The 23,070-nt window shown below is 36.4% G+C and overlaps 1 protein-coding gene across 1 annotated transcript in view; it reads right to left on the reverse strand.

The window, feature by feature from the left end:
* The window catches only part of ACSS3 (acyl-CoA synthetase short chain family member 3), a 145,258-nt gene that overhangs the window by 97,430 nt on the left and 24,758 nt on the right, over nt 1-23,070 (reverse strand). The window contains exon 2 of the mRNA XM_065887727.1: nt 13,656-13,800. Within this exon, the coding sequence (XP_065743799.1) occupies nt 13,656-13,800 (145 nt within the window). The remainder of the gene's footprint in view (nt 1-13,655; nt 13,801-23,070) is intronic.

A 23,070-nucleotide genomic window follows, 5' to 3' on the forward strand; every position in this document is an offset into this window, starting at 1 on the left:
AGTTCAAAGGATTCTGAATCCTGATCATTCTTCCTTTTTCTCTCTATTCCCTTCCTCTGTGCAGATGGGGAAAGATGTGGTCAAGGTTAAGGACTCTGGGGAAAGACACACCGTAACAAACAACTCAGTGTTTTATCCTGCCCTATATTGCAAACTCTAATTTAGTGCAATTTTTTAAGAGCCCCAAGTTGCCCAGTAGAAAGTTACAAGAAAGATAAATCAAAGTAATATCAATCGTGAACTTAAATTCTATTATATGGAGCTCAAGAACCAAGACAAACACTGAACGTCATATCCAAATATCTCAGTGTAAACCCTGCAGAAAGTGGCCATGCTCTGGGATCGCATTACTGGGTGTCCTGTTTAAGGTACAGCACTGGGAGAGACCAACGAGAAGAGTTTGTCCTATTTACAGCTATAGCCTTGGCATCTTAAATAGTGTTGAATAAAAAGAATTTTCAACCAAAACCCAATCTAGCAATGATTCAGTAACTTTATAATCCTGTCTTACTTCACAACGTTGCTGGAAGATGTCCAAAATTTTTCTGTCCTCTGAAAGAAATGAAATCAATAAATTCAAGACTTTCTTTAAAAGAAGGATCTCACAATGGCTAAATGTAGCCCCAAGATGTATTTAAGGTGGGGTCATGTCACACCTAAAAAAAAAAGAAATGAGCCAACATATTAAACTTAGAAGGTTTCATATGCAAATTCAGATTTCCAGGTTCTCTTGAAAAACTGGAAGGTCTAGCCACAGTGGGTCTGTGTTCTTGAATGACAACAATCAACTGAACCCCATGATCAGCTGCTGGGTTTGCCATGAAGTTGCTATTCCCTAGGGCTATTTATAACAGAGCTTGCATTTTTCTTTCCTTCTGGATTTAAAATATATTCTTCTATATCCTGTTTATTTTGTCATGTGCTTACACCATAGTTCCATAACCATAGAGATGTGATATATACAGATAATTGATTTTTCTCTCATCCATGTCTCCCACTTATATTATCTGCCTGGTTCCTGCAGGCATCTGAGCTGTTAACCACTGCCTTGAAGACAATCTTCAGTCAAATTAAGCTGTACTATGTCTATATCACCAATAGATGGTGCCCATTTGGCCTTGCTAACCTCCCTTCTTGGAGCTACTCCTCAATGTTTACATATGATACTAACCACACCAAAGTTGCTCTGAAGACAAAAGTTTTATATGAGCAATAGAGAAAAATATCTTTTTTAGTAGTTTCTGGTGCTAAATGTCACTCCAGTAAAATTTTCCATTGTTATTCTTAATTTTAAAATATATATATTTATTTTTATAAATATGAAAATGAATGGGTAAATATGTTTCAGGTAAGACTTCTAACAAATAAGCTAATGAAAAATGAAATTTTAGCTCATAGCAAAAGACAGGATTGATTTAATATGAAAATATTTGAGAATGTTTCATTAAAAAATATTCCTCATTAATATTATATCTAGTGTTGGGACTTCCCTGGTGGTGCAGAGGTTAAGAATCCGCCTGCCAATGCAGGGACATGGGTTCAAGCCCTGGTCCGGGAAGATCCCACATGCCGCGGAGCAACTAAGCCCGTGCGCCACAACTACTGAGATTGCGCTCTAGAGCCCACGAGCCACAACTACTGAGCCCACGTGCCACAACTACTGAAGCCCGTGCGCCTAGACCCTGTGCTCCGCAACAATAGAAGCCACCGCAATGAGAAGCCCACACACCACAACAAAGAGTAGCCCCTGCTCGCCGCAACTAGAGAAAGCCCGCATGCAGCAACAAAGACCCAATGCAGCCAAAAATAAAAATAAATAAATTTATTTAAAAAAATATTATATCTCATGTTGGTTAATTTGGAAACCCCAGAACAGAATACTTAATAGTCTTACTCAGATGCAAAAGTAATCATTTTGAAGATAAGTGTAAGCAACAGCAAGCAGTTAGAGGAAATATCTAGAAATCTCAGTCACCTAAGAGTTCATAATCACTCAAATAAAGTTCTATGAAACCAACACAAAGGACAATCTGATTATTGCTATTTCAGGGTTCACCTTGTTTTCATTGGCTTTTTGATGGAAAATTATCAAACGGTAGATATTATTTTTATTCAACGTTATATTCTTATTCTACCATAGGTGTCTGAGTGTAGATTTATAATTTTTATTATTATCCAAAAGGAAAAAATTTTAACATGTATTTCATATAACCTACAGTTTTTCAACTGAAGAAAAAATTAAATCATGTGCCACTCACCCAATCCATATTAATCTTTGCACCTTCTTAGAACTATTTTAATTTATCAACTATTTAATAGTCTTACACAGGCACAAATCACTAAAATTGGTTTTCTTTCTGACATCAAGCGCAATACATAACCCATACAATCATGGTCAGGCCATGATACTCCTCTAACATGAGGATAACTGAGCTGGGGACGAAGCCTGAAGAAATGAAACACATGTGTATATATACATATTCATTTAGAACAACAGTGTTTGCTTTTTCCCACTAGTTATTTATTACATGAACTAATTATTATTTTGGTACTAATTTAAAGTTATTTTAATATCTAAGTATCCTGCCATTGATTCAAGTTATATAGTATCTGCTATGTGTCCTATACTGAGGTCAAGTCGGCAGGTGCAAAAATGAGGAAGATATGTTCCTTAAGGCAAAGAAATTCACAGTCCAGGAAAAAATGTCATACATAAATAGTAATGATAAAATAAGAAAATGCAACAAATACGTATGTAATATAAAACGGTATACACATATATTTGGTTTATATATAACACACATATATTTGGTTTAGATGCAAATAAAAACTTTAAATTTTAGAATGGTAAAATAAAAACATGTAAGCATAAATAATGAAAAAAACTTCAGTAAAATTTTTATGTACTCATTCTGGAAAATCTTCATTCCAAAGCAGTCTGTGAAGAAAGACAAATACCATATGATGTCACTTACATGTGGAATCTACAATATGACATAAATGAACGTATCTATGAAACGGAAACAGACTCACAGACATAGAAAACAGATCATGGGGGGAGGCGGGGGAGGGATGGATGGGGAGTTTGGGACTAGCAGATACAAACTATTATATATAGGATGTTTAAACAACAAGGTCCTATCGTATAGCACAGGGAACTATATTCAATATCTTGTAATAAACCATATTGGAAAAAAAGTGGTCTGCGACTTAGTAGAATTTCATGACCAAAAGCCCATGACACAAAAATAAACATTAGTCAAAACTGATCAAAGACTATGTTCTATAGAGTAAATCAGCACTTGCTTCACAAACTGCCAGTGTGTCCATCTAAAGAAAATCAGGTTTGTATGACAAAGACAGCGCTGGTGTCCAAACCACAGTAAAAACATAATCAGAGGCAACCTCAGGGCCATGTCAAAGAAAATTACATGGAAGAGAAGACAAGAGAAAGCATGCTTTTCAGCGGCGATGATATTACTCTGCAAACCCTGGTCGAATCAATATCAGAAAATGTAACTACTTTAAAATTCAATTATAATATCTGAGGAAACAGTTTACTAAAATTGGGGATGAATGACCTGTTCTTCAGAATATATAGAATTGCCCACAGAAAGAGATAATTACCTAAAATACCTGCATTTTACTTTTAAACATATAAGGTAATCACATATTTTGTACATACACAGACATCATACACACGTTGTTGGTTTTTCTTGTACACACAGAGAGAGCCACCGAAAAGGTAAAACTTTATCTCTAATGAATTGTTTCTTCTTTTGGCCATGCACCAGCCATGCATCCAGGTAAATAAATACCTGTGAAAAGAATCAGTTATACTAAAACTGCTTAAGATCTGAAATAATACTAAAACTATCTTTTTGAAAGGAAATCTTTCAGGAATGCAAAATATTTTCATCTAACATAAGAAGCTTCCAGAAATGTAACTTTTTAAGACAGTGACTATTTATTGGAGATGAAATTGAGATAATTCTCATTTAAATATGATGCTATATTAAGTCCATTCAATTGTGAGATATTCCTTTCAATAGCAGGAAAGTGGAGGTGATGTGATGTTATTAAAAGAAGAGAAATCTTTCCTCAAAAAATAAAAGTATCCATTTATATTCAAGAGTAAAATGTATTATTACTATCTAAAACAGAATATATTTCATATTTTAAAACAGAATTCTATTTTAAAAAAGTATTAAGTAGTATCTAATTTTCAAAACAGTTATCTGACAGTGAGCTAGAAAACATTTACTAACACATTTCCTTTCAAATAATTTTCTCCAAATGAAGGAATAAATATCATTACTCAGAATAATCATTTTTCTCATTCCCATTTTCTTCGCAAGTGGGTTTCAATCAATATTTCGTCATTTTAACACTGTGTATTTGCAAGCAGAATGAAATGGAGGATTGTTTAATCCATTTAGTTCAGGCTCAAATTAACCACAATTTCAATAATCTGTGAGCTTTCAAGACTAATGTGATTACAGACTATATTTCACAGAAAATTAGTTCAATCCTACATTTCTCTGTGCACATGTGCTCATATACTTGATAAGGAATATGTTCTTCCGCTTCTTTAATATTCATATGTTGTGATTTACAAGTACATCATCAAAATTTATCACATCTTATAAAGGACACTTTGTTCATTTTAAAATAGTACCTCTATGTAACATTCAGGCCATTGTTGACAGAGAAAATAATCTTACATCAAGGAGAAGTCCAAGGTCTAAAAGAACAGAAAATGTAGTTGATGCCCACCATTTATTCATGACATGACTACAGAATGTGTAATAAAAAGGAAAGGAATTATATAGAAAAGAAATAATTAATTATTGCCTCCACTTTTTCCCATTTTAACATCTTTCCACTCTAGGCGTTAATGGTCGAGTAATAATGACTTCCTCCTGATTTTACTCACTTGATAGTTTCTGCCAAAGTTCCTAATCCTCATGGAATTTGCTATTTGGATCAGGAATTTGCCTGAGAAAGTAAAGGCAGTTCAGAATGGATAGAGCAATAATTCAGGGTGAAAAAGGTTGTGAGATGGCCTGAAAAGGTATAGTGTCGTATACTGTATCTTTTAGAGCCTTGTTAAGCTCTGTTAAGTTTAGATTTATCCTAAGTTCAATGTGTAATAATTCAAAAGTGTTAAGTAGGCATTTTCCTTATTCTTGCAATGCAATGATTATTGCAAGATCTAGGGTTGTGACACTGGGGATAAAAATAAATAATACGATTTGAGAAATACTTCATGTAGACTGTACAGGGACTGATGATTGATGGATGCAGGGAATGATGGGAGGAAGGGAAGAAATGGGCCCAGATTTTTGGTTTTAGCAACTGGTTGGAAAGTGATGCTGTTCACAAAGTTGGTTCCTGGGTTTGAATCGATGTTCCCTGTTAAGCTTGAGGCACGGAGATGGGAAGGTCAAAAGTTTAAAATGGCCTTTGGAGGGCAGAAGACAAAACTTATTAAGGGAATGCTAAAGGAGAAAAAAATACAGCACTGAAGCCCCAGTGGATACCAGGGACCATGAATTTGTAGTAAACCCGTATTTTTAGTGAGTTAATTTTCCTCCAACAGGATTCAACATATTAAGATACAGGAATGAAGATAACAAAGAACTGGGTTGATCCAAAATGTAAACTAGATAGCTAGTGGGAAGCAGCCGCATAGCACAGGGAGATCAGCTCAGTGCTTTGTGTCCACCTAGAGGGGTGGGGTAGGGAGGGTGGGAGGGAGATGCAAGGGGGAGGGGATATGGGGACATATGTATATGTATAGCTGATTGACTTTGTTATACAGCAGCAACTAACACAACAATTTAAAGCAATTATACTCCAATAAAGATGTTTTTTAAAAAAAAGGAAACACAGTAGGCAAAATAAAAACAAATTTTTTAAAATAAAGAATTGGGTTGATTGATCCAGGTCTGGAGTTCCACCACAGAGGTGAGGTAGAACAACAACAGGTAAGACAGGTGAGCATATTAGCAAGAGAGTTGTGTTGTTAAAGAAGCTAACCAGGATAGCTGAGAGATAGAAACAGAAGAACTTAGGTAGTGACTACACACAGTCAGAACCATTTAAAACTACGATATTCAAATGATATTGTGTCTAAAAATGCAGACTGTCTGAAAATGTGGTTTTGCTGCATTGTGTACCAGAGGTTTAAAACAGACACTCTGAAAATTATAAGCCCCAATTTACATATGATCTTGACCCTTTCCCCACCTTCCATCCACCAAAAAAGCCAAACTCTAGGGTTGCCTCATGCATCTGTTTCCAGCTGATCCTTGCAAAGTCCTCCTTTTGTCCTTGGGACATCTACGACATCCCCCTTTCCCTCCACTGTTCACCCCATCCCTCAGCTTATCCCACCTCAGGTAAATCTCCTTCTCACAGATCCCTCCATTTACTACATCAACCTCTGTAGCTCTTTAAAATGCTCAGAAAGCCCTCTCAAAACTAACTCACTGGTCTCTATCTCTACACATTCCTCTAATTGAACCTGCTTTTCTCTAGCACCAATATTTCCAATAATTTTTCATTTGTATTCATTTTATTTCCCTCCCTTAATCCCTTGAATTATGAATATTGCAAGAATATTGACTTCATTATTTGTCACTGCTAATGCACTGTATTTCAGCTATATTATGTGTTGCTTTGAAGCAGTTTGGTAGCTCCATTGGAACCCGAGCACCACTCAGAAAAGTACCATTCAGAGATATATGGAGAAATATCATACAAATTCCAATTAAAGAGTTCTCAAATGAATTTTTAAAGCATAGCTGAAGTCAAAGTTGATTACTTTCTGTATGTTTCCTAGAGCATTTCTAAAGAAAATATTCCAAGTCCTGAAGCAAGTTTTATTACATTTTTTAAAATATAACCCACCTGGACTGAAATGAAACAAATTTCAACTATTAGAGAAGTCATTTTCCACAATTTTACACTCATATATCTTTACATAGACATTCTAAAAAAAATCTAACAAAGTGTGGTTAAAATATACATTTTTCCAAATTTATGTTTAAAAAGGTACAGAATCTACTGTGTTTTATTAATAAAGAACATTCAATTCAAATTTACGTAAGTCATCTAGATATGGCTATATTCTTCAATGAACATAAAAGCCATGATAATAATTATTGCTCTACATATCTGTATTATAGTAATAAGCATGAAAAATGTAAAACAAAGTTAATATTTTAAAACAGTTACAGTGTGGCTGCTACAAACACCACATTAAAAGGCTAATGGAGGATACTTTTTTAAGTAGCAGTAAGTGAATTAAAACCAGATTCCTTTCTCTTGGTCTAATAAATTGTTTAATGTTGTGTTTCTCAACCTGGGAGATATTCTCTGTGGAGATATTTTCACAGTTGTCCATGAGACTTCTATGAGAATTTTTTTAATTTTGTGTTTTACTTTTGATGACAACTTTTAAAAATAAGGCAAAGCATATTCTGGATTATATGAGCACTCATGCAATTTCACCGTATTTATTTGTATTTGTTTTCTATAATCTCATGTATATTCATTAAAAGCCAAATGATATCACGGTTTTTTATAATAAAATTGTATAATAAAAGGCTTTATGAAAGTTCAAGTACTACTATGTGACAAGAGAATTAAGGCATCATAGGGAACGTGTTGCCAAACTCAAAGGACCCAGGGCCACAGCACTCAAACCATAAGCACCTTGCAATCAGTCATTCCATTCTAGCTCAATATCATTCACTATATGAAATTAATATTGTCAATTTGAGATTGACTGACTTTGTACATTTGTTTTTATCCTGCTTATAAATCAGACATGGCTTTATATATGTATTGAGCTATAAATAAAGGATATTAAAACCTAGTATTAATTGCACATTAAAAATAATTAAGTCAATACAAAAAGTATGTAAGAATGTTTTTTCTTTATGATTGTTTGTATGTCTCAATTTTGAGAGGGGGAAAAATGGTTTCTTTGATTTTTCTTCTCATAAAGAAAGATAAATATAAAAGAAGCAAGAGATGTCAACAGGAACCTTGAATCATTTAGAACAATTCTGCACTGATTATTTAATCAAAGCTTTAATTGAACAAACACCCCCAGAATTTTTACAAACAGTACATAAAACAGCACAACTAGTCTGGGTACACCAACCACACTTCCCAGAATTTGCCTGTGTTCCTGTTAACCTTTAATGGTTTTGTTGGTCAATACATCCTAAAAGTCAATCAACATATATAAATGGCTCAATTTATATTGAGAAGTTGCTAAATATCCCAGGAGTGGTACAAGGACATGAGATGATTCCAATAGCTGGGTCTGTTCTCAACAGCATTAAGATCAAAAGGAGGCACACATATCTTTAAAAAATGAAAAATTCACAAATATAATGCATACCCTAGTAACTAATAAACAAAGCAACATAGATCATCACACATGCCAAGAATATATCATAAATATCCATAAACAGATCAAACTTCCCATAAAAACTATATATGATAACGCTAACATAATTCAGCTTTATAACAGAAACAAAATGATCTTAAATCAAGTACGGTATGAGAAAATGAACAATCAATTTCCCCAAGAGCTCCAATCTTCACAACAATTCTGCCGAATGCAATATGCATTGATTTACTAACACTTATTTAACTAGTACAAATGGCAAAAATATTAACATAAAACTGTCAAATGCATTAATAATGCTAACAGCATCACTTCCCATGTGTAGATATTTATTGATTTTGAAAAGTCTTATATGAAAATATTTCACTTCATATACTTGAAATATGATTCTATCCTCATATCTTTATTTGCATCACTAAGACAATCAGTGTCTTCAATTTATGTTAATTAGCTTTATCCTCTGCTTGCTATGAAAATTATGTCAGGTCAAATAATTTCATAGTTTCATACATTTATTACTAAAGGTCAGAAACTGAAAGTTGATGATGTACCCAGCTGTCCTAAAGTTGGTGACTATACAACAGGTACAGGTGCTTGTCAAAAGAAAACGAATAATTGGGCTTCCCTGGTGGCACAGTGGTTGAGAATCCGCCTGCCAATGCAGGAGACATGGGTTCGATCCCTGGTCCAGGGAGATCCCACATGTGGCGGAGCAACTAAGCCCGTGTGCCGCAACTACTAAGCCTGTATGCTGCAACTACTGAAGCCCGCATGCCTAAAGCTCATGCTCTGCAACAAGAGAAGCCACCGCAATAAGAAGCCTGCGCACCGCAATGAGGAGTAGCCCCCGCTCGCCGCAACTAGAGAAAGCTCGTGTGCAGCAACGAAGACCCAACACTGCCAAAAAATTTTTTAAAAAGGACTCTCATTAAAAAAAAAAAAAAATATATATATATATAAAAAACAGAAAGAAAGAAAACTAAAGCGCTTCTAACTAATAGTCTTCTTTTCCTAGGATTCTGCTTGAAAACTATACAGAAACTTTCCCTTGGGGCATTACACAAAAACACCTCAAAAGATGGAGAGTGGCAGGGCATCTATAGGTGGCTGCCCTATAATAGACTTAATGAGACTTTTTGCAAACCCATTAGATGAAGCCAGAGATCCAAGATAAGATACATATGTGGAACAGCTTCCATTAGATGAAGCCAGAGATCCAAGATAAGATACATATGTGGAACAGCTTCCAGAATCCCATGGCACAAACCATATCCTATCCTTTAACTGCCCACATGTTGCTATTGTTAAGGGGATTTAAGCCCAAATGGTGTCCATTCATTTCTTTCCTGGATCATTTGTCATCTCCTGGTTTCCAATCTTGCCCACCAAGTTCTCTGCTTCTTCAGAGATGCCAAAGTGATTCCTTTAACAATATGGAGCTTCCTGTCATACTCAGAATAAAATATAGTCTTTACCGTGGCCTGCGAGGTCCTACATGCCCTGACTCCTAGATACTCCCCCATCCTCACTTTCAACCACTCTTCTCTCATCACCAGCCTTCTGGCTCTCCAAGTCTATTCTTACTTCAAGTCTTTGCCTGATATAATTTCCTCCAAATGTTCACATGGTTTCTCCCAGCCTTTATTTGAGTCTATGTCACTGGGGCATCTCCTCAATGATACGTAGTTTTCTCTGACAAATCTATATAAAAGGGCAGCCCAAGTTACTCGCTAGCCTTACACTTTTCTTCCCTTATATCGTGCTATCTTTTCACTTGTATTGTATTATCTTTTTATTCATAACGTATCTCCCCAATTAGAATGCAATTTTCCTGTAGATAAAGACTTATCTTTCACTACTGTAATACACGGTGTCCACAGAAGTGCCAAAAATATATTAGGTATTCTAAAAGTATGTTTTGAATAAATAAATAAATTTGGCTCCATCACCATTCCAATCCAAGAAAATAAATTCAAAGCAGACTGCCTACTGATTTTATTGAGTTTACTTTCAAAAAGGTCAGAGTTTAACCACCCTGAAGATAAGACAACTCATCTAATAAGGACCTACTAATGAATGATAAATAAATTCATTAAGCAAATGTAAGAATAAAAACTACTACAGACCAGACTTCCAGGTTTCCAAAATGGCCAAGTAAGGTAAATGTTTTAAGCAGAGCTTTGGATGCAGAAAGATATAAACCTTCACAGCTAGGCAATGTATTAAAATAAAGAAGATTTTCATCCTATTAAAAAATTAAAATTTCCCAATGTAAAAAAAAATTATGGTGTGGAAGAGACAAGTGATATTATTGGAAATAATCATTTCTCTTAGACAAGAATTAGAGTTTTTTTTTTACTTTTTGAATGAAAGTAGAACTATTGAATGTTCTATTCATGAACTTAATAACTTCTCTACTTAATAAAATAAAAGCCACAGAGAACCAGGAACAGGTAATCAAAGTGGAGCACAATGCCTCTGTCTTTCCTAACAGTCCTTCCTTTAGTACTTTAGAGAAGAAAAGCCTGGGGAATCAGAAGCTGTCAGCAGGTGAGAGAAACAGGCCTTTTAAGTACTCTGATGTCAGGCTAAACTGAAACCAATGAACCAGTACAAATCTCAAAAGGGTCTAAGAGTCTAGACTCAATATTAGAAAATCAAGATGAGTTAGCAGAACGGCTTCTAAGCGAAATGTGTGTGTATACTTATCATATACACTTATTGATTAAAAAGAAAACAACAGAAAATGCGAATAGAAATAACCATTACTTAACTCTTCCAATTTTATGTTTCTAAAGTTTTTCTTTGATGCTTGGTCATGTGTCAAATTCAATATACAGATACAGATAATATATTTATAATGTATAAATAAGTTTCCTAATCAGTATAGCAATTAAGATTAACCAGTATCTTAATATTAACCTAAGTCTTAATAAAATGAGACTATGGCAATATGCCCAAATCACAGAATTAAGTTTTTAAACATAGACTAAACTTTATCTAAAAGCTGAAAATGCAAACCTAAAATAAAACAGAATATAACAGGTTATCAGGAAATTTCTGTTATCTCATAATAAAACACAGCCTCAGATGAAAAACAAGGTCATTTGGTAACAGAGTGCCTTAAATCCTCAGCCCCAGCGTGAGCTCTGTCTCTGTACACTTCATTCTGAAAATACACAGTTCCCACTTACAGACCAATGAAATATATCCAACAGTATATTTGCAGCATTATTTCCTTCTGTTCTGTATTCAGTTGCCCACTATTTAAACTCCCTTCTTATTAGATTGGAATTCCCCTAGTATGAGTTCTAGAGAGAGGCAGGGCCCCATTCCTACTAAGAAATAAAAAGACAACAAGACAGTTCCTCCCAACTGCCTAGGACTTTGGGCATGTAACCTAAATTTGGCCAACTAGATGTACCTACTCTGTCAATCTAGAAGTCAGGTCAGCAAGTCTACTTACTAGACAATTTGTGGATTCTTAACTTTTCACTACTGCCCCTTCTCCCTTGGGGTGTGCCATTTTTCTGAGCCTAGTTCTTAAGTCCTCACTTTTCATAAATTCCTCTTATGTTCAAATCAGCTGAAGGTAGAATTTGTTGCTGCAGCCAGGCTGATACCCAGCCTGTGCAAAAACCACCTTTTCTCTCTTTATTGTTTGTAGCAACTCAGGATTGGGGCAGTAATTGTTTTGTCTCAGTTGCCTTTCTTGAAATCTCTTAGAAAACTAAACACAAATATTGCTGATGCAAAAGGATATTATTTCAGAGAGCCAGGGGGAGTTGACTGAATACTCTAAAAATTGCATGAAAATTCTAAATGAGGCTTAAAAAAAAAAAAAAAAAGGCAAAGTAAGAGAATGTGATTCAAAAAGCTTCCATTAAAAAAAGCAAAGGCTGGGCTTCCCTGGTGGCGCCGTGGTTGAGAGTCCGCCTGCCGATGCGGGGGACACAGGTTCATGCACCGGTCTGCGAGGATCCCACATGCCGCAGAGCGGCTGGGCCCATGAGCCATGGACGCTGGGCCTGTGCGTCCGGAGCCTGTGCTCCACAATGGGAAAGGCCACAACAGTGAGAGGCCCGCATACCACAAAAAAAAAAGCAAAGGCCTCCAAAACCTAGCATGACAGACTCTGCTCAACCAGAAGTTCTCAACTAGTGGTGATTTTGCCACTCCAGGGACATTTCAGCAATGTTTGTAGACATTTTTGGTTATCACAACTGGGGAAGGGGTGCATCTAACGGGGAGACCAGGAATGCTGCTAAAAATCCTACAGTATACATAACAGCTCCCCACAATAAAGAATTATCTGGCCTAAAATGTCAATAGCGTCAAGGCTGAGAAACCCTGCCCTCCACTCTACCTCCCTTCAAATCATAAATAAATAAATGCCCTCCCCCAGAGCTAGAATAACTCTCCCACAATTCATAATACCCAAATACTTTTATAGTTACTTATGCAATCCCATTTCTACCCCAATATTAAAAGAAAAAAAAAATCTCATAACTTATCTGTCAATATCATGATCCATCTGAGAACTACCCAAAAGGGAAAAAACTAAAGAGCGAGCAAATAAGGGAAAGTAATGAGTATGTGCAAAGAGCTTTAAAGGGCCAGGAAGCCTGAGGGAGTGGCAGGAAATACGGGTTGAAAAACGGTTGCGTTCATGGCCAAGAATGTTGGGAAATGAAGCTTGGAGGGATGATGTGATCAGACTCCAAAGTGTCTTGTACATCACAGAAGTCCCGATTTTGCTCTCTGAATAATGATAATTTTTAAAGAAAAGATTTCTAAGTGGGGTAGAGAAATATGTTGTTTCTTAGGAAGAAAATCCTAGTGTCACTTCAGGTGACAATCTGACAGGAGCAGAGCCTGGTAGTAGGGAAGTTAGGAGGTTAGGACACTACTTCAATAGTACAAGAGCTGAAGAGAACAGCTGAGCAAAGGTGATGGCAATGTGGACGGAAAACGAAGGCCAGAGAGATTATAAGCATGTTCTTAGAGATTTGTTAACCTCTTCCTTTAAAATAAGTATCTTCCAGTACTGTAAAGTATAATTAAGGAATAAAAATACTTTAAATACATTAACACACCTCTATTTCCAGTGTGCACCAAAAGTACAGTAACATGTCAATGAATTAAAGTTATGCAATGAGAATGTATGCTATTTAAATAATTTCTGTATGATTTCCAAATAACATGTACAGAAAGTTTATAATATTACCTGCTCCAGGACTTCTTTATAGGTAATAGTGGCTTTAGTATTTGTAACAGGACTGTCATAAATGATAGCAATCTTATCTCCTTTACCATTTTCAATATGACGGTCGATGGCATTGTAACAAATGTTAAGCATCCCTTCCACAAACCTGAAAAATAATTGGAAAGTAAAAGTGAATGACTTCAAAATATATATTGTTACTTAACTAGGTTTCTATAGTCCTAGTTTGGCAGAGCTGCCCTTCAGTGTTTCCCCATGCATGTTATGTCAGGTAATGATGGCTGTAAACTATTTAAGATGGTACAGAAGTGACACTTTTAATAAATATGTATTTATTTTCATGTGCACAAGAAGAAAATATACCTCACACTTCAAGGTGACAATTTTGTGGATTTCATTGCTTAGGATGAAACTAGAGTACACAGCACCAAAATAAGCTACTTTACACGGATGAAATGAATTGTATAGAAGTGCAGTACAGATGCATTAAGCTGAGAGGGCAAATAGGAGATGCATGACTGAAGTTTGGGTACCTGCTGTAAAAAGACAGACTTACTGGAAAAATCAATTCTTCTTTGAAAGGTGTATATATATATATATGTGTGTGTGTGTGTGTGTGTGTGTGCGTATATACACACACACACATATTTGTTTCAATTAAATGCAATACCCCCAATTTCACAAAGAATAGGTTAGTTCTTTTCTGCATGTGTGAAATGCTTCATAATCTGAATAAACAATCAAAATGCACATAAAACGTTAATAGCTTTTTAAAAACTTTTCAACTCACCATTCTTTATCTCAATTATTGAGTGCGTCCCTTTGAAAATAAAGACATAATGTAGATAGATGGAGAAAATTTTAAAGAAAATATAGCTCATTTTCCTGAGCATGGAATTTGCCACTTTTTTAGAAGGAGAGTATTAGATAAAAAATACAAGTATAGTAATGGTCCATTTGTTCCAATGTCAGACTAGCAAATATTATAAAAATGCAAAATAACAGGAGGAAAATATTGAAGCAACAAGGAAAAGTCCCATTAAATAGCTGAGTATCACTGTCAGGTCTTAAAGAGCCCTGTGTGAAATGAAGCAGGGAATTAAGAATGCCTATAGATACAGTGGCAGCAATAAGAAATAACAGATACAGAAGGCAGTAGGAGGAGGAATCATTTACTCAGCGTCAGATGACTCTGTATACATCAGTAACGGTGAATATGATGACCTTACAGTACAGCACAATGAGTAATTAATACAATGATTTTGAATTGCCAAGTGCAATAGATTTGATGTTTGCTCAAAAACATTGTCTCTTCTCCTCACCCTTACTTCTATTAAAAATATTTTGTCTCTTCCTCTTGCCTCCATCTTCATCAGTGGAGAGTACTTCCCTTGACTTTGGGGTCATCCATGTGATGTCAGCTCTGGCTAATAAGCAGTCATGAAGCATGCACTTGCTTGAAAGCGCCTGACACGACTGGGCTTGCTCTCCTGCACCTACACCCTCTCCAGGAGAAGAGCCTCCAGGTATTACTGCTGCCTCCTCCTCAGCCTGGTGCCAAGAATGAGTATTTGCAGATGGGAGCAGAGCCCAAAAGAAGCAAGGAGCCCAACCCAGCCAGACACATGTCTTAGAACAGCGGCCCCCAACCTTTTCAGCACCAGGGACCGGTTTCAGGGAAGGCAATTTTTCCACGGATGTGGAGGGGGGTTGGTGGGGGGTGGATGGTTCAGGCGGTAATGGGAGCGATGGGTTAGGTGGTAATGTGAGTGATGGGGAGTGACGGGGAGCGGCAGATGAAGCTTCGCTCACTTGCCCGCCACTCATCTCTTGCTGTGCGGCCCGGTTCCTAACAGGCCGCAGACCGGTACTGGTCTGCAGCCCAGGGGTTGAGGACCCCTGTCTTAGAATAACATTTCCAGTTGTGTTGATCCCATGACAAATACAAATTAACTGATGAATAAATACCTTATGGCTCAGAGATTTTTATGGTGATATGCAGCATAACTGTGGCCACAATTAACTAATGCACTAAGAAAAAGAAAAAATATTTACTCAATATTTTGGCAGAAATAAGGAAAGATACTTTATAGAATTTTCCCACAAAATACTTATTCATATTTTTGTGTTTCTGCTTTTATTTCTGAAAAGAATACGTTTCAGACACATGAAAGACTGACTCACTGGAACACTTCTAGATGATGTCATTATCCTCTATCTACCACTTCTACTCTACCACTCTTTGTGCTCAGTATTGAATTATGCCCATAACATTTCACAAAACAAGGAGCCCTCTCAATTCCAAAGATTCATGGAGGACTCACTTTGTCATTTGCCTTATTGTTCTACTTCCTACTTGTTCCTTCTAGATATCTGTTGAAGGAGTTCACAGAGAGGATGTGACCCCAGGTTGACCTGTCAGCTGGACTCAGGCAATCAGAGGATCCCCCCATCCTTGGAACATGTGTGTCACCTACTATTCCCATACGAGTAGCTGTTTCAAGGACATAGCCTTGAGAAAGCAATGTGTTGTTGAGTCCATCTGGACTGAATATGTGTCTGAACCCAGATAAGGACATTATTTTCAAGATTCCTGTGGGTGGGCGCGGAGATCTACTCATCTCCTGGCCACCCACGACATGCCTCAGACGCAAGTTTCCTTGCTTATTAAATCTGCCACCGACCTACCATTCTGGAGGGGCCTGCCCCTTTCTTTGGGCTCTCCTTGCCCTCCATGAATGGGGGCCAGTTTGCGAACCAACAATATTTTTCATGAAATCTCCTTCCTTTGCCAAATATTTAAGTGACAGTAATTTCTAACATTCTATATCCATCCCTTTGCTCACTCTACGTACATTCCCTAGGTGATCTCTATACTTTTATGGTTTCAACTTCCATCTTTAGCTCCAGCTCTGATCCCCTTTCTGAACTCCATTCCCTTATAGCCGACAGCCTGCTGGACATCTCTCCTTGGAAATAATAATATGTCCAAAACGATAATCATTTTCACCCCACCTCCAACTCACAGCCCATCTCAACTGCAAACTTGTTCCTCCTCCTGTTTTCCATATTTCAAGGAACCACCTTGCACCCACTGCAAGGTGTAGAAACTCAAAAGTTAAATTTGATCCCTCATTCTCCACATTCTATCGATTGTATGTACTGTCACATCTGTCTTTGCAATTGTTCAGTTCTCTCATTGATAACCTGGGTTACAATTCCTTTCTCTTAATTAATCTCTTTGCCCTAGGTCTTACCCCATCCTCTCAAGTCATCTTCCTTTGCTACTAGAATGTCTTTCCTCAAATTAAATATTATCACATCAAATGGCACTCAAACTCATTTAATACCTTTCCATAAAGCTCAGGATAAAAAGTATATATCTTTAGATGATATAAAAGACCCTTCATCTACTCAGCTTCATTTCCCCTCATGCAACTTCCCATTCTCCAGCTATATTGAATTACAAAATGTGCAATTCCTAGAGTTCACATTATTCAAAGAATTTGTGTGGCTGTTTTTTCTGTGGCTGTCCTTCTCCTTTACCACCGCCCTCTCCCAAGTAGTTCCAAAGACCTGTGCACATATCTGTACAATACTACTTATCATATTACATTAACAATTAGTCCACTTACTTAAATGTTTCCCTCATTTTACTATAACCTGACAGCAAAGACTATATTTTCCTTATAGTCTGAGGATCTATATATTAGGCACCCAATAAATATTTGATAAATGAAGAATGAAAATATTAGTAAACCTTCAAGACAATTTGGATTTAGGATCCATGTACAGTAGCCAGGGTAGTTTTTACTATTTTATTTTAAAGTTGAGTGAATGGAGTCTTAAAAAGAATAATGCACAGGACATTTGGCTAAGAATTGGAAAAAGCCATACCTGCAACCCAAGTCTCTGGACAACCTGACTGGTGTCCTAGTCCACAATATCCTATTAATTCATTCATTTATAAATATATATTTTTTCTATCCTAGAGTTCACTGATCCTTTCCTTTGTGATTTTCATTCTGCTGTTGAACCAATTCAGTGAGTTTTTATTTTCATTATCATATTTTTCAGTTCTAAAATTTCCATTTGTTTTTTTCTTTACATCTTTTATTTCTTCGCTGAGTCTATTTAATTGAGGCTTTTTAAAAAAATGTTTCAAATGTGTTCGTAGTTGCTCGTTTAAGCATTTTCTTATGATGGCTGCTTTAAAAATCCTTGTCCGATAATTCCAGTCTCTGTCACCTCAGTGTTAGCATCTACTGATTGCTTTTCTCATTCAAGTTGATATTTTCCTGGTTCTTGGTATGACAAGTGATTTTTGTTTGTATCCTGGATATTATAGGTATTTTATTAGGAGATTCTGGAGCTTATTTAAAGATCGTATTTAAATCTTCTGTTTTATCAGGCCTCCTCTGATACTGGGTCAGTGGGGGAGGGAGACAACTCATTACCACCAGGTTCAGGTGTAAGTTCCAGTTCCCCATTAGGCCTCCACTGACACTCATGAGAGTAAGGGGTACCTCATTACTGCTGAGCTAGGGTAAAAGTTCAGGATCCCACTAGGCTTCCATTACATCATCTTGGCTGATAGTGGGGAATGGCACCTCATTTTGACTCCCCACATGGACTCCACTGACAATGCCAGGGGCAAGATCCTTCTTACCTCTTTATCTTAGCCATAATGAAAGTTCCAATTCCTGATATAACTTTCTCTAACACCACCAGGGGAGGTGGCGATGTTTAGGACACCTTGTCACAGCCTGGTAAGAGTAGAAGTCTAGGTTCTCTATCACCTTTTCACTGGTGAAGATGGGATGGGAGCCACAGAGCTTTCCATAGTGTTTGACTGTATTAGGGAAGTTACTGGCCAAAAATGTCCTGTCTTGGCAGGCTGTCCCTCCCCACCCCTTTTATCTTTGCGGGGGAAGGTCCAAAGAAGTTTTTGTTGGAACTTTTTTTCTGCACCCATTGGTGTTTCTAGGTTGCCACCTTCTCCAGCACTCAGTATAGGATATATAAGACAAGAAAGAAAACCCAAGGAACTCAGTGCCATGTCATTTCTCATGTCCCAAAGTTCCTAGATGATTTGGTTTCTTCTCTCCTCCTTTCAGAGTCTTCTTATGTGTATTTTATATATAATGTCCTATGTTTTTAGCTATATTTAACAGGATGAATAGGAAAAAGTGCATTTTGTCCAACTTGTACCGAAAGTTTCTAAGTAATATTTATTGATCCCTTATTCTAGACCAATATTTCATGTGTATGAAATCATCTAATCAAAAAACAACCCTAGGGACACTTGCGCACTGTTGATGGGAATGTGAATTGGTGCAGCCACTATGGAAAACAGTATGGAGGTTCCTCAAAAACTTAAAAACAGGACTACCATAAAATCCAGCAATTCCATTTCTGGGTGTTTACCTGAAGAAGATAAAAACATTAATTCAAAATGATATATGCACGCTTATGTTCACTGCAGCATTATTTACAATAGTCAAAATGCAGAAGCGACCTAAATGTCCATCAATAGATGTGTTGAGTTGATCAAGAAGATACACACACACACACACACACACACACACACACACTGGAATATTACTCAACCATAAAAAAGAATGAAATTGTGCTATTGGACGTAGAGGGTATTATGCTAAGTGAAATACATCAAAGAAAGACAAATACCATATATTCTCACTTATATATGGAATATAAAAAAACAAAACAAATTAACAAACAAAACAAAAGAGAAAGAGACATACAGATACAGGGAACAAATCGGTAGTTGCCAGAGGGGAGGATAGGGGTTTGGGCAAAATATGTGAAGGGGAATTAAGAGATACAAACTTCCAGTTATAGAATAAATAAGTCACAGGGATGTAGTATACTACACAAGGATGTAATATAGTCAATAATACTGCAGTAATTTTGTATGGAGCCAGACAGTTACTAGACTTATCATGATGATCATTTCATAACGTATTTTATTGTCAGATCACTCTGTTGTACAGCTGAAAAATAACACAATATCGCACATCAACTGTACTTCAACTTTAAAAAAAACTACCTATGAGGTAGGTACTATTGTAAACCCCATTTTATGTATGAGGAAACTCATCTGACAGCAACTTGCTAAAGGCAGCATATTACGGAACCAACCCCATGAACATCAAACAGCAGTAACTCTACAGGCAATACTCAAAGAACTTCAGATTTTCTTTCCAATTATTTGCAAATTTTGGGTGGTTTAATATTTAAATTACTTGTACCCTAGCATTTTCTTTTTGAAGGATGCCCTTAAAGAAACTTAAAGAATTTTAAGGGTACCCTTTGGGACAGACAGGAAGGAAATTCAAGCAGAGGGAAAGGCCTGCAAGCAGTGTTAAGCAAGAACTGTTGGAGAAAGTAACACATTGGCATGGCTCCAGAAATGGTTATAGGTAATGAGTATACCGCTATAAACTAGCTAAATTTAAGGACTGGTTTACTGCGGATGACTGGACCAAGTGACCTGCAAAGGGCCTCCTGGCTCAAAGATTTGATTTTTCTACTATGAGAAGATTCTTATTTCATTTAAAATCAAATCATTTCAGTAAAGGTCAACTGAATGCCTTCTATGTGCTGTCTCTTCAGTACCCCTTCTAAATTTATGAGAAGGTTTTAAATGGTTTGTCTCCCCAGATTATTAAAATAACTAATGCTCACTGCAGAAAACTGAGAAAATATACTTTGGAGTATTTTATATTTTCTATATGTAAATATGCTGCCTCTATGTTTAAGAGTACATTATGAGTTTTTTCCAATGATCTGAACAATTCTCAGAATGCGTTTGATGAAGGCATAATATTCCATTCAACTGCTGTTCAGTAATAGCCTCCGCAGCACTATTTAAGCACAAAGTTATCCTGCATTGTTGCAAATTCCTTTTCACAATATTTTCGTAATTTTAAATGATCCCAGGATGATGTTTCTTGTAGAGAAATACTGGTCACATTGCTTTTTATTAGATAAGCCAGCAAGATTCCTACAATCAAGCACACACACACTTTCACACATCAAACAACCAAACTGCTTTCCGGAAATATTGAATCAATTTATATTACCGTCAGCATTACCTGAAAGTTCATTTTATCACACTCCTCTAAACACAGATTCTTCTCAATCTTCTTCAATTTTAGCAGCAGTTTTAGAAGTTTTAATTTTGGTTTACGTGATTACCAGTATTAAACACAATGTCTTACCAATTTTTAAAAGTTCTTTATATAGGACATTGAATTAAGTCTGACATTCTTACAAGTTATATTCTCAGCTTATTCACTGATTTTAATTCATAGTGTTTCCTGATATGAAGACATTTTAAATTTGTATGTAGTCAAATAAACTCATAATATTCCTTCACAATTTTTCCCTCTAAGATAATTCATACTACTCTCTTCTGATTTAACTTTTTATACTGATGCCTTAAGTGTACCATTAAATTATTCATATATGTATATAATCTGTATGTAAAATCTGTTATATATTATATACATGTACTATGATATGTGTGTATATATAGATATATATATTATGATGTGGCAGTACAATTATATTTATTTATCAGTAGTCAATTTGCCAAGCATCATTTTTTGACTAATCCTTACTGTCCTCATTCATCTGTGATGCTGCATTCTTCCCATACGTATTAGTATTTTATACACACACACACACACACACACACACACACACACACACACACACATATATCAGCAACTTTGTCAGGGCTATATAGCTACTAGATATAACTACTGGAATATTCTACCAATAGGGTCTTTGACTAGCTCTCTTTTTAAACTCAGTAAGATTTAATTCTGTTTTAGAAAGGAAAAATTTCATACTCTTTATCCTACCCAACCCCTGCCCTGAATTCCTTCTGCAGAAAACTGGAAGCAACCTGAATGTACCCCATAACCTACTTGAATAACAGAAAAAGATATAAACCTGAAATAAAATTGAAAGCAATATGGAGCCGCTAGAAATGGTGCTAGCCCCAGATCAGAACAGTGGAAACAATTTTTAACATATAAAACAGATAGGAGCAAAGTGACTGCTCAATCCAGAAATCATGAGAAACATGACAGATCCAAGGGTATGATACTGAAAGATTTCCGTGACACTTTATATACTGCTAAGTTAAAAGAAAGAAAAGGAAGGTGTAGAAAAATTTACAGAGCCATACCACAGAATACTCTACATTCATGAGGAACCTATAAACCCTAAGAAGGAAATACAAAGGCTCACCAAAAAACCTCTCTCGGGCTTCCCTGGTGGCACAGTGGTTGAGAGTCCACCTGCCGATGCAGGGGACACGGGTTCGTGCCCCGGTCCGGGAAGATCCCACATGCCGCTGAGCGGCTGGGCCCGTGAGCCATGGCCGCTGAGCCTGCGCGTCCGGAGCCTGTGCTCCGCAACGGGAGAGGCCACAACAGTGAGAGGCCCACGTACAGAAAAAAAAAAAAAAAAACTCTCTCAATAAAACTCTGAAATAACTCCCAGATCAGAGGGAGGTAGGAATAAAGAATGGGCATTGAAGTTTCGATGGAAAATTAAGACATAATCAAACACACACACATCATACAATATTTAACCTGTCTAAAGTCTTTCTAAACTAAGTATAATTTCTGCATGGATGGTCGTCCCAAAGATTCAGGACCTGTAAAATAGGAACAAGGCTCTGTACAACTTCTAAGAGGCCTAGAAACTCTACATACGATTGCCACATGGAAATCGCCTCTTCTCCCTCAAACAATTATAGGAAGAATGACTCTAGCAATCAAAACCTGTATTCATTGACAAGTGAACAAGGATCCTTACTTGGGTTTTGAAATGTACTCAGCTACCTTCTGAATCTTGACACTCAGATGAGCATATGTGTATGTGTGTGTGTGTGTGTGTGTGCGTGTATTATGTGTATGTGTGTGCATGTATGTGTGTGTATATGAGTTAGAAGACAAAATAAAGCCGAGGTGTGGGGAGGGCATATTCTCAATATAAATAACAAAGAGAAAGGTATATTTGCAACTTCAATAATATTTAAAGTGTTCCTACAAGTCAATAAGAAAAAAATTTTAAATCCAATAGGCAAAGAATTTCAGCACACTACCCATAGAGGAAAAAAAATGATAATGGCCAATAAGCATAAAAACAGTGCTCAGTCTTACAAACATCAGGAAAATGAACATTAAAACAATAATGAGATGCCTTTTTTCTAAACTGGATTGGTATAAAAACATATACAAAAAAAAATAAAAAAAAAAAAAAAACCATATACACACTGTTGGTGAAAGAAAAGAGAAACTGGCATTCTCAAGTAAAGTTGGTAAGCAAATAAATTAGTTCAGCAATTTAGGAGTGGATACATATACTTATCTCCAAA

This window comes from Phocoena phocoena, chromosome 11 (assembly GCF_963924675.1).
Source record: "Phocoena phocoena chromosome 11, mPhoPho1.1, whole genome shotgun sequence".
In the NCBI taxonomy this organism is placed as follows: domain Eukaryota; kingdom Metazoa; phylum Chordata; class Mammalia; order Artiodactyla; family Phocoenidae; genus Phocoena; species Phocoena phocoena.